We start from the raw sequence: 14,103 nt of genomic DNA on the forward strand, positions 1-14,103 counted from the left end.
AAAAGTTCAATTTATCTTTAAGCCTGCATGTCACCTGAGTGCACTGGTCATGTTAAATAAAAGAAGAGCAAGCTCCACAAATGTTTTATTTGATTGGGAAATGTGCTTTCTTCACACAGTGAGCTTGTTCGGTAGAGAAATGTCATAATTTAACTAACAGCTCTCACCTGGGGATAAATCGAAGCATGAATACAATTAGAAAAGGGAAATCTGGCTGCCAAAAACTGATTTCATATGATATTAAATAAATAATTCATCATATTAAATCAGTGATTATTTCTGCACTGATGTAAGAGTGGTGATCCTTCGCGCTAAGTGCCAAGACGAGGCTTATGTTTGTTCAATGTTTGAGGTTTACCTCAGGAGACGAGACTAAAGAGACTGATAATAAAGGAACTCTCTGATTAAAGCGATTATAAGATGTCCGTTAAACAACCTAGAATCCATGAGAACAAACAATATATAATATCGACAAATATATTAGGAGGTATGAGGCGGGGTGTGGTGTCTGCTTGCAAAATCCTTTCAGCCCTGGATAATACAAATATGGTTAGGATGGGATCATATCAAGATGACACGGTAATTGTCTTTTAAACAGAAAATCCTGTTGGTTCATAGGTTATGAATAAAAGGTACATTTTCCTGCCTGTATTTATTAGTTATATTTAAATAATTGATTCAATGTAAATGAAAGTATTTCAACACACCAAATACCATTTGCTTTGACACATTCAATGTATGTGTGTCCTTCTGTGGAGACAATTCTTTCACTTCTCCCTTTTCGGGGGAGAGCTAGAACTTACACAAATACAAAAGCTGTAGTCTTTAAAACTTCACAGAACAGAAAATGTCAAAATTTCACCATGTGTGTTTTTCCCAGGGCCACTAAACGTTTGTGTGGGTAAAGTGACTGTATAAGACAAAAAAATAAATGGACCTCAGAGTTTGTTACTTACTGTTCATGAAAGTCCAGCATTGGAGGCTCAAAGTGTATAGGCCTGCTGTTCCCCCTGTGCGAGGATGCACTGCAGAGGATAGAAAAGGTGTGTGTAAGACACACAGTAAAAAAAAACGTAAACAAACAGAAGAGCACAAACCAGCCAAACTGTCTAATTCTCATATAGATATAAGCTCAGTCAATTTGTAAAACATAATGGATCATCATCAAAAGAGGATTTTCCATCTTTCCTTAAAAACAAGAAAACTAATCAGCAAATATACACAAGCTTAAAAATAAAATAAATAAACCTCAATGCCTTTACTGGCTAATTAAACCTTGAGCAAATTACAGACATCACAATCAAATTTGACAAAGACTTTTAATATTTTTGAATAGATTATCAGATGAACATCTCCACAGAGGTCTTTGCAGCGTTTTGTTCAATCTTTGCTGTGCTGTAACCCTATACATTTTTGCTTGTGAAAGCAAATAGGCACAACAACCTCAAACACATTCCATCAACTAATGTACAGTAGTTAAAAATGGACATCCTCCGAGCTCGCACACTATGTGGTAGTAGTAAACCTGCGCCTCCAGCACAAGCAAGTAGGGGGGGAGGATATTCCACCAAACGAGTACCACTTTTTCTACACTACTGTTCTGTTTAGCAGTAAGGGATCAAGTCATGCAAAAAAGGATTCCCTCATGAGACTTGTGCTACTGAACACTGCTTGTGTGCACCCAGTTTCTATCTTGTTTTTCTTTTTAAGTCATCCTCTAATCGCAAAAAAACCAAACAAAAAAAAAAAAAAAAATCATATTTCACTAAGTGGGATAGGCATTTCAAAGGTCTCAAATAGACTTTAAGACCAGTGGCAATTAATATTATGTACAACAATAAAAATGAGCGTAATAAAAGAACATAGGGCAGTCATGGCTGAGACAACTGATAACTTGAGATAAATTGTCTCCAGCAGCAAATAGTAGCACGTTATATTGCAGCCATCGGCAGAACACGTAATTACACAATGATTCCATTGAATTTTAAAGCACTGCTACTGATCAGATGCATTGCATGTTTTCTTGCAGGTGGAAAACTACACAAAAAACATGAAGGACATAAACCCCATACAGTACAAGCTCAGGAGCTGTGACCTATTGAAGTCAGGTTCAGTTGATAAAAAAACAACAAAAAAAAAAAAAACAATAGCACAGTGTGGTAATGCAAGATCCTGCTGTTATCTCGGATAAGCCTAATGGCCACTTATGGTTGTTGTGCTCAAGATGCAATGATTTAAATAAGTTATGACCATCCTAAAAAGAATTGTTCTGGAAATCCAGTCATTGTACTTTATCTATTGCATATTGCAAATTTAAAAACCTTCCTAACTTTGTGTGCACGCTGAAGAAATAAACAAGACGCATTCAAAAGCGAAAAGACTCGAGCTGTCACACGTCCGAAAATCCTAGCGAAAGATGGGGGAGGACACATTTTTTTTTTCCAAAATGTACTGTTTACCTATTGGACAGAATGTAAACTTTTTACAGCTTTAAAGTCTGTGTTGTGGCGTCCTACTTTAAACCCACAAAAACAAACGGGCGCAAATTTCACATTTGGGATGACATCAATTGTTCCCTGAAACAATTTCATAACATTCAAAAGGAAAAAAAAAAAGTTTTCATTCTATGCTGTGACAGGGTCAGAACAACCTGCTCCAACATACACAGAGCTGGACAACAGATAAGCATTCGGCTCTGCTTTATCTTTTCAGTAAAATACAAGCTTCAGAGTATCTTCCATCTATGTATATATATATATATATATATATATATATATATATATATATATATATATATATATATATATATATAATAAATAGTAATAATAATAATACATGACAAATGTACCAGGATTATTTCCATTTTTTTCCCCACACACACACACATTTTATATATATATATATATATATATATATATATATATATAAAAACTTTGAATAAACTGCAATTACACATATAAGCCACTAGCAACAGATTACACAAAATCAGTCAATGACAGACGAGAACATGGATATCAGTGATTTAGATTTTCCAAGAACATACACATTCTCTTTCCAGATACATGGAGAAACAGTGATAACCCATACACGGTGTTAGAGAGATTGAGATGTCCAGAAATACAGACACACGGTGTGCTGATAAAGTAAAGTCTCATCAGTGGCACAGTGTTCAAAAAAAAAGGCTAAAAGGACATGGAGTTGCTTTAAAAGTGTACACTTACATCAGTGTGTGTGGTAATGGAGCACAAATACATCAGAATTATCGACTGCAATAAAAGTTCCATTATCAGTAGACACAAAGTTCAGGACATGTTGAGAACATATCCAGCAAAAATAAAACATCACTGACTGGTGTACTGACAGTGAGCAAGCAACCATCAGACAGATTGAACTAAATGCATGTGTTTCTACACCAACCAGGCTAACATTATATCAGACATAACTTTATGACCACCTGCCAAATATTGTGTTGGTCCCCCTTTAGCTCCCAAAACAGTCCTGACCCATCGAACAATATCAGCATTAACTTCTTTAGCAGTCTGAGCTACAGGAGCTCGTCTGTTAGATCGAACCACGCGGGTCAGCCTCCGCTCCCCACGTGCATGAACAAGCCTTGGTCGCCCATGACCCTATCGCCGGTTCACCACTGTTCCTTCCTTGAAGCATTTTGATAGATACTGACCACTGCAGACCAGGAAACCCCACAAGAGCTGCAGTTTTGCACATTATTTGAGTTAAACTCAATTACTTAAACTTGCCCATTTTTCCTGCTTCCAACACATCGAGGACAAAATGTTCAATGCAGCCTAATATATCCCACCCTCAAACGGGCATCATGATGAACAGATAATCAGTGTTATTCACTCACCGATCATAATTGTTATAATGCCAATGTTATGACTGATCTGTGTGTATACACCAATCAGAAAAGAAAACATTATAGATTTACTTAAAATTCATTTGATGATTTAGATGTGTAATTAGTTCTTCATGTTTCATGCATGTATGCTGCAGGAGTGTGCTTCACTACAGGAAAAAGAATGAAACCACAGAACATGAACCTCGCGAATGAGGAGTGGCCAATGCAAAAGTGTACAGTAGGGCAGGTCGGCCAAAGCCCTGAGCTGGAGCGTTCTGATTGGCTGAGTGAGTAAATAAGGCGGTCTAAAACACGAAAGTTGTTCTACTGGATTGAGAAGTGAGTCGGAGAAGGGAGCGGCCCCTTATAAAATGATCATAGATAACGCAGAGCTGACATCATTGCCACGTTTTTTTTTCTTTTTAACCAAAATAACCTGTTAACAAGGAGTCAGCTCCAGCAAAAATGATTAAACTTGTAATAGATGATATGATATCCAAATGCAACATGCAGAAATGTTTGTATGTATCCATTATATTTATTGTATATAATATATTTATATATTGTGTAGTCTGATGCATGTCCATATAATGGTTCACACAATAATAAATCACCTGTACTGAAAACAGTTTATTTTCTTGATCCATTGAAGTATATTGTTGATCTGAGCGTTAGCATACACGCTATGATTTTTCTTGGATGGCTTTAAAAACCTCAAACACATTGTCTGCCCAAACAGGAAAACTCACAATTTAATAATCAAAAAAAAGTAAATGATGACAGCGACATCCTGAAAAAAAAAAAAAAAAAAACTAAATTGTGACATAGCGCTGCATCTAACGGTTCAGGGGGGACAGTCAAGACATCTCATGAGTTTGAATCATCTGAAAGCAACGAACACAACTGGTTCCGGCCGCACGTGATTTCTTTTTTTTTTTATGCACCGTTATCAGATTTTCTCAAAATCAGGTGAAAGATGTTTTTATTTTGTTGGCACCTTATACTTCCTGTGTCTGCTTCCCTTCAGTCAACCAGCTTTTCGACTAGGCATTTTCTATTCATTTGTTTGAATCTGATCGCTAAAACAAATGAAGCCATAAATAGTGGCACCTCTGAATAACGGGACCTTCGGTTACATTTGCGTGTGGTGGAGGTAATTCTAGCATAGCCAGATATGGATATTAAACTGACTTATTCTGATAGTTTTGTATTGTATTTTTTCAGGGGGTGTTTACAATCTCAGCACAGATGATTTGATTCTGATGTGATGAACATGCTTATCTATGAGCAAGTCAATTATCAACACTATGATTAGACATGAGGTCCAAAGATGAATGGAATAATAAAAATACAGGGCACTAAAAAAAATTACCCATCACACACACACTTTACCTTTTTTGATGATATGAGCTAAGGTCAATGTCAGACTCTGCCTGTAAAAAGAAAGAAACAAACATGAAAGAACGTTACTATTTACTTCTTGGGATTACATTTGCTCTTATCAAAACGGCTCTTTAAAACATTCAATGACATAATTCGATGGAGAAACTTACAGCATTACGATTAGCCTGATAAAGAGGAACACACAAAAAAAAGGGGAAGACTAAGTCAGAAAAGGGTACAGAGTAACATTTCCCAACTTCTCATAACACATCAGTCTGATGTGCAAAGGCCTGCCGTGTGTGAGTATAAGTAATTACTCATGTGTGAGCATAAACTGATTTACTAATGAATAGAATTAAGTGTAGTGAACGGAGCGCAGAAGTGGAAAAAAACTACACATTTTCCTACTCAAATGCTTCAAAAAAATCAATAAATTCCATCCTGTTAATCATAATGCTATACTACGCTTAATCCTCCCGACTCACCAGTGCTCCAATCGATAGCATAGATACTGCAGACTTGCACCCAAGAACTGCTGCTATAGTCATAAAGTAAAATAATGTCCTGTACTCATCCCCAGATTTATATTCACAATATGCTCATTTCCTTGTCTACAGCTATACAATGTAATGATGCTGTACTTCCCAGTCACCCAGAGTTCCCTTTTGTGTCTGGTTCCTCTCAAGGTTTCTTCCTCAAGTCATCTCAGGAAGTTTAAAAAAAAATTTTTTTACAGATCACAGATCTGATCCTACGTTAGAATTTCTGCAAAGCTGTCTATTGTTAAATTGGCTCTACAAATAAAACTGTATTCAATCTATACAATGTGCCTACAACTTGGGTTGTGTGTCAGCTGTGGACGGAGAGGTGGTGTGCAGAACTGACAGGGAAAGAGTGATGATTTTCACCTGTGTCTTATATTGTGCTTTTAGTGACTCCTGTAACTGAGTAAACATAGACAGCATGCTTGCAGGTGAAGCCTGAAAGACACCTAACCCACACGCAAAGTGTGCGCACGAACCGTGAACTCCAGCAGAGCGAGAGCTGCAAACGAGTCGCCGCCATAAATTTGGGTCGAGTTTTGGAAAGTATGCTAAAAAGCCTGATGAGAATGAGCCCCGAACTCTGCTGACATTCCCACTGCCTCCCTCGTCTTCCTCGGCACACAACAACACTGGGCTTTTACAAACCTATTTTTAGGTTAGGTGATCACATACTTGCATTGGATTGTGAAACTGCATTCTCAGTTGGTTAACTTTACTAAAAGTGTTCTATAGCATACTTTTGGAAAGCACAGACTTACAAATGTTTTCAGAATTTGCTCACTCATTTTATATACTGGGAATTTCTTTTATAATGCCACAATGCCATTTATAGGAAGCTTTGGAGTCGAGGAACACAAAAAAGTGAACCCTCCTAACCTAAATATATGCTCTGCTTTATATCTATAAGTACTGCATCGTAAGAACAGTCACTCATCACTTCACCCCAAATGTTTGACACACTATTGCTGCTGTATATTGCACAAATTTCCTAAAGTAACCTTGTTATCTAATGCGATACACATTACTGCTATTTGCACTACCATGCACACTGTGATTTACTCTGTATATTGTGTTCTTATTCAATCTGAATTGGCTGTAAAGTCTCGTTTTGTCTAAGCTAAACGTATAGTGCTGTTATTTATATCTGTACTTTTGACAGGACCTAGGACCTAATTTCTTGTGTGTGTGTGTGTGTGTGTGTGTGTGTGTGTGTGTGTGTGTGTGTGTCAACACACTTGGCCAATAAACCTGATTCTGATTCCAGAAGTGAGTGCAGGCCTACCTGCAAAAAAGCTCCATCCCCAAAGTGTAGTACTTCCAGGATTTTGTTTGACTGGATGAAAGCTGTAAAATACAAAAAGGAAAATTCACATGAGGTTTGGGTATCAGCACACAATGCAAAGCACAATGATAAGAGTGTTAAATGTCGGTCTCTGAAATTCATAAACTATTGTCCAAAGGGCAACACAAAGAACTCCAGAAAGAGGGGTTCATTAGTGCCATCCTGACATTCTTCATTTTCTTTATTATCCTTCTTTCTTATTAATTATTTAAACTAAAAGATCGGTGTGAGGTCGTAGAGACAGAAAAACATGTTCAGCTTTAAATAATATCTTAAATTACTACAGTTTTTAAAAATCTATGTTAAAAAAAAAGCACAGAAAAAGACAATGAAAGTCAAAGTCAGAAGAGGTGATTTCTCATTTATAAAAACCAAAAACAAACAAACAAACAAAACACAGACAACGGGCAGTCAAAACATCGACCTACGATCATGCCTTTAACCCAATCGGTCTCCAAAATGCAAGATTTAGCACTAATAGCCATGTTAGTATTGTTTACTACAGATTTTGAGAAACTTTTTTCCTATTTGGGAAACCTCACTGAGACTTGGCCTTCAGCAGACAATGAACCATACATATTTTCACTTTTAATCAATGTTAAATAGTTACAATACAACAAGCTGCTGAAGAAAAGAAACAAAAAAGATGGAAGGACATCTTATCAAGTTTGTTCTGCCTTATACTGAGACAATGAGTAATTCTGCATCACCGATTCTCACTTGTTTGCCTTTGGCCACCATTCAGAGACTCTCAAGAAACTATTCCTGCATGTATTCACAAACCATACCATACTGTAGGTAACTATTTGTAGAATCCGTAGGATGAAAAAGGGGGGAATAGCTTTCTGAAGGTTTACCAAAACGACATAGAGAGTCAGGTAAAGCCTAATAAGTACTATGAAGAACAAAAACTGACAATAAAAGAGCAAACGTGGCTCCGTATTGGTCATGAGTGCACTTGTCCCCTTACGGTACATACACACATACAGAAATTTGATTATTATAAGTCGCAAAAAGCCGTTCCTAATCCTGGTTGCCAGAGTAACTTATCAATAGGTGTGTGAGGGTAGCATTCCACATTTGACACCAAATCAGGAGTTAGCTTTACTTTCTTCTTTTCTATTCCCTCCATATTTGCATTTTTCCTATCGTCAGCGTCAAAGTCACTTACAGTTCACATCTAGTCACCAACGGTTGCTATTGCTCATGTCCCAGAATCTAGCGCTTCTTGAAAGAGTTTTATGCGAACAGAACTTCAATCAATAAGATCTTTCCTTCATCATACAATGAAACATTTCTATCCTGATCTGAGTGGGTGTCTAGCAGGATGACTCTGTCCCATTCACAGGGCAATGACGGTTTTGATGAGGATGGAAATAACCCAACTTGCACGCTATGCCCTTCACATTCTCTTTTAATCTCAAAACCTATAGGTGATTTTAGACCGAAGTATTACCGCATTTTCCTGAATGTATTTTACGGAAATGCATCTCAATAAAATAGTAGGAAATAATACATTTATTGCATTTTTTCAGGGCGACTTACAACTGAGCAGGGGGTTAGCAGCCTATATATGGTTATATATGTTATGCCAATATGAAAAGTATTTTCAAATTAAAGCATTTTCTTTATACAAGACAAGAGTTGGTCTTTTTTATAGCATTTTTACAAAAGGTACACTTTAAAAAAAGGTGGTATTTAAATCACGGTCGTCCTATATTCGGGACGAAGCGGTATATTAGACAGCATGGTCATTCGCCATGAAAACACCAACTGTGGGGAAAAAAATTTCTGTTAAATGCACTACACACATTTAGTCCCAATAATTCCCTCCAATAGGGTTTTTAGTAGGGTAGAGATCAAAGCTCTATGGCAGGCCACTCAAGATCTTAATATCAAAACCATGTAAACCATATCTTCACACAGGGGCATTGCCATGATGGGACATGTTTGGGTTTCCAAGTTCAAGTGAACAGAAAATTGTATTTTACCGCATACGTGTGTTTCCAGCTTTTTGGTAACAGTTTGGAGAAGAACCACAAATGGCAGGAAAGGTCAGGTGTCCCAATACTTTTGCCCATACAGTGCATCTTTATTGCTAGCCTTCGCATAGAGATACAAAGCAATAGAAATGGTTTGTTTTAGAATAACCATGTGACCAAATGATAAGCTCACGCTCTGCAATAGATAATGTTCAAATAGTTCCAATATTAAATGCTACAACCATTAAGAACTCCAAATGATTAGATGATTTGCCAGAATAAATATATCCAGGGGAAAAAGGTTTAGCACTTTCTGTTTTTCTATCGGTTCTGTGACCACAATTGAAACCTTTCCAAATAAATCAAGCAAATGACATATTACCATTTACCAATAATAAGAACAATTTCAATATATCATCATCACCCTAAAGTACTGTCAAACCTCTTGCCCTATCAAATTAATTTCCAGGAAATGTGCTGGTATCTCAGGATCCAGCCAAGCCAATTAGTTTATGGAGACATGCTCAGATCACAGAAAGCGAGAGTCTCCTCCACTCACCAGGCAGGCAGGCAGTTAAATCATTTTATTTTGATAAAAATAAAGTGCCAAATTGACAAGTCTTTTATTGTCCCTTTTAATTAACAGCACTTGTAATGCATTTACAAATGTCACATACTAACAAAACCAACAACTCACTACACTACTTGGTTCTCATATTCGGCTGCATATCGCTGTCCTCCTGGTGCTATTATTAGCCAGATGAGTGGTGTAACTTTAGTAAAGCATGGATTGGGGGAGACAGGTCATGATGAGTTCCATGATCACACAGCTTAACAGTCCTCATGTGTACACATGTATTTGGGGGAAAATAAACAACTGTACACAGATGTACAAAGGCATGGAGAGCACTAATAACAGGTCAGAGCACAACAATAGGCATTTAAATCTAAAGATCATATGAAGAGTCGGAATAAAAAAAAAAAAAAATAAGTTTTTTTTTCAGTTGTAATGCTGCATAGCTGGTATTTCTTCTACATGTGCAATAAACATTAAACGGCAAATTATTTTTCCACCTCAGCACAATCAAAATGAAAGCATATCGTTTGATCTGAGTTATGCAACCTGGTTTGACAGGTAATGTTTTGGCAAAAGGGGTGGTTAATACCATCTTATAATTTCTGGACTTGAGTGCCGTCAGTGACTTAAACAGATTTTTTGTTTGCCTGCTGCCGCTTTGAATTAAAATATACATAAAAAAAATATTTTAATAATTTAATAATAACGTATGCACATCTAGCAAAAAAAAAACTGACTTTGCCGGGGTTTTTATTTTAGAAATTTGTTCTTCTATATAATTTAAATATCTTTTGGTTACAAAACGTACAAAGCATACAAACCTAGCATACATGGTCTCATCCTCTGCTTTTTTTTTTGCTTTTTATATTAAATGTAGAACATTTTACATCATTTTCCAAAGCGGTCTCCTCAAATTGTTGTACGTTTTAAACTCGCTGACAACAAGTCATGTGGATCTCTTAATAATTCAGTTCCTGAGAGCTGCCTGGAACTATGTAGACATTAACTAATTGTTGATACATGAAAGTCATTTCATCAAATGATCTAATGCTAATAGCAGGTCTAACCACAATTATTACTACAATCTACTTCAAGCATCAAGCGTGAAGTGTTCCAACACACCTCCTATTGTAAGGTTTAGCAATCAATTATCTTTATTATTTGCTTTATCCTGAGTCAATATCTTAGTGGCTCTGGGGCTGAAGTGTAGGGAATACAGAAAAAATAACATTATTAACACTGCTAAGCAGTCAAAAAGGGCGTCCGAATGAGTTCAGCAAAGTACAGGTAAAACGGTAATGTTGCTGCATATGTAAACGTTGCTTTATACACGACTCTAATGGGCTTGGTGATTATAATTCCAGAGAAGTAAGGTGCTTTTTCTAAGTGTTTTTTAAATAGACACCTTCAGTCAGTATAAACCTGTCAGATGAGGTCGGGATATTCTCTCATTGAGGTCTGGGAGGTGTTTACAGGCCATGTTTAGTTGAACACTCACAAGGCAAATAAACTAAACACAATTCTCCATAGTGCTTTGTTGGAAGAGTGAGTAAACACAGGCCCAGTTTCAACAATTGACATTACATCACAATGATAAAAGATAAACTGTTTTCTGCACATGACAAATTCCAAACACAGCCTCAATCGGATGTTACAAATCAGCATAAATCCTAAAAAAATCCCAGGTGAAAATAAAGCAACTATTCAATTGAAATCACAAGACTATTTTATATGCAGGCACTCTTTTTTTTTTTTTTAGAGGGTATAGAGGATAAACAACACTACAGCCTACGCTTTGGTTTCCTGTCACAATGGCTTTTCAGGTCCAAGTTACCACAAAAATCAAGACAATGAGTAATGATCTCTTGAAGAGATCAGGTGCCATAGCAGAGGCTGCAGGGAGATACCTTTGTAGTAACACTTGGTGAACGAGAACAACTGGATGAGAACAGAGAAGGCTCCTAACTAAAATAAATGTGTGGTTGGGTAGGAGCTTCAGGTGATTTCCCTGCTCTTGTGTGCCTCAAATAACTCAGAAAATATGCATCAGAGCAGAAAGCCATCACTAATTTAGTCTAACATCAAACACACTGAATTAGGGCTTCCTCCAGTAAATAGAATACAAAAAAGCATCGAGGCAAATTTTGCTTTGTTTAATCCATTTAACCAAACACGGAGCACCGTTTCCCTACGGACCATTATTATTGACTCACCACCTGCTAAACTCTATAGCGCTCTGGACAGGTAAAACACACACGAGACACCGCAGAATGAAAAATGGAGGGCTTGTAGAAGATTCAGGCCTAAAAAAACGCTAAAAAGTTTCCAAAGTTTTGGATCATTTCATACTTTAAATAAAAAAATTAAAAAACATTGAACAGTGCGTTTACCTTTTTAAAAGTAATTTGAAATTGACATTTTTCTTTATTTTTTTCTTTATATATTTGCATTTTGATGTAATATTGCAATTTTTTAGTTCACACAGATATTCTTGTACGCAATTTCAGCATCAAAAAACATTTTTTTAAAACGGAAACAAATTAGTTGTTCATTTTAAAATGCCTTATTTTCTTTAGTACGTTTATTTTTGCTCTTTAATAAACAAAACTTACTTCTTATCCGATTACTCGATTCATCGACGGAATAATCGGTAGAATACTCGATTACTAAAATAAACTATAGCTGCAGCCCTACACTGAACTACAGCTCAAGTTTAAGAATTACTTCATCATAAATCAGAATTTCATGCCTTTTTCACGAAATAAAGAACGTTGTAATACTGAGGGCCGATGTTTACATCCAACTTCACAAAAGATATTAATCTTAGTTTTTTTTTTTTTTTTTATTTATACATCCAAACATTTTTCACGTTACCATACATTTCCTTTTAGAGACTGATTAGTGCATCTACAAAGTTCACCTCAGGGGTCATTTTAATCAACTACACACGTCAGAATCCCAGTGTGTCCAAACAAAACCCTTTATACTTTATAGTCTGGAAGATTTTAGAATGTGATGTAATGACCTTAAAAAGCCGAAATTAATGGCCAATTGTCGTAATTTGAAGGGCACTGTGGCTATATTTAGAACCAGAAACAACCACCAACATCTGCACAATCAACAGTATACAAACAAAAATCTTTGGGCCACTCAGACATTAGGAATTAATGAATTCATCCCAGTTTAACTGACCCTAAGGACAACAGCAAAGAAATCTGTGAACGATTTTAAGGCAGCAGGCACCAAATGATGTACCCCCACCATTAAGAATCCTATATCATCATAGACTTATGCTGTTGTGGAAGATGCACCTGAATAAGAATAAGCCAAGCCAGTCTGAAGTTTGCAGGTGACCACAAACCCTTTGCTTGATTGCCCTGTAGTCATCTGAAACCAAATATTAAACTCTTTAAACTCTTTAGCCATAATGATCAGCAGTGTTTACGGACGATGAAAGAGCATGAAAGAGGCAGCATTGCGTTAGAGAGGTGCTTTGCTGGAAAGACAAGAGCACTAAAAAATGAAATGGGAAGCTCAAGACATCAACTAGTTAAATGTTAAAACTTGGTCAAAATTGGGTCTTCGAACAGGACAATGAACCTACGCATAGCTCACAAGCTGCAACAAAGTGGCTTAAAGACAACCAAGTGAGAGTAAAGAGCTCATGAAGTCCTGACCTGAATCTTTTTGGACTGAACTGAAAAAGCATGCCTTAGCAAAGAGGCCCACAAACCTGACTAAGAGTCGCACCAGTTCTGTAAAATTTCAGCAAAGTAAAGAACGCACAATTAAACCAAAAACTACCAATAATCCAATATAGTAAATATATGATGTACTCTGACATGTGACACACACACACACACACACACACACACACACACACACACACACACACACACACACACACACACACACACACATTACATACTGCACCTTCTGTACATTAATTACACTCAAACCTGTATATATGGACCTCAAACCCTATTTATCTTACTGTTATTTATTGTAAACAGGCCACTTATTCACTTCTTGTTAGATGCTAACTGCATTTCATTGGCTCTGTATGTGTACCTTGCACAAAGACAATACAATTTGATCTAAAATGGGGAAAAAAAGTATGAGGCAAAAAGAATTGTATATTTGCTACTTATTTAAAATGACCGCTTGTGTTATAGCAGTAAATACCCTAATCGACTTAACACGGAAAAAGCACTGCAATATAAAGTGTGTGCATGTCAACAAATTGATGCGTTTGAATGTCCTATTTGAAATCTGTTGGAAACATCGAAACTGGTCTTACAAGCAACAAACTGAAACCTCACAATGAAGAAGAATTTCTGTGGAAATGAAATCTCGTTACATCCACAACCGCGTGCCTCAATATGTACACAACATTCATCTAAAGTGTTTCTTGT

At 36.6% G+C, this 14,103-nt stretch overlaps 1 protein-coding gene across 1 annotated transcript in view; it reads right to left on the minus strand.

Moving 5' to 3' along the window:
* The window catches only part of tmem131 (transmembrane protein 131), a 45,294-nt gene that overhangs the window by 23,698 nt on the left and 7,493 nt on the right, over window positions 1–14,103 (minus strand). The window contains exons 2-4 of the mRNA XM_046844653.1: window positions 7,070–7,131; window positions 5,252–5,292; window positions 957–1,025 (exon numbers count right to left, since the gene is read on the minus strand). Coding sequence (XP_046700609.1) covers window positions 957–1,025; window positions 5,252–5,292; window positions 7,070–7,131 — 172 coding nt within the window. The remainder of the gene's footprint in view (window positions 1–956; window positions 1,026–5,251; window positions 5,293–7,069; window positions 7,132–14,103) is intronic.

The sequence above is a fragment of the Silurus meridionalis genome, chromosome 1 (assembly GCF_014805685.1).
Source record: "Silurus meridionalis isolate SWU-2019-XX chromosome 1, ASM1480568v1, whole genome shotgun sequence".
Lineage (NCBI taxonomy): Eukaryota > Metazoa > Chordata > Actinopteri > Siluriformes > Siluridae > Silurus > Silurus meridionalis.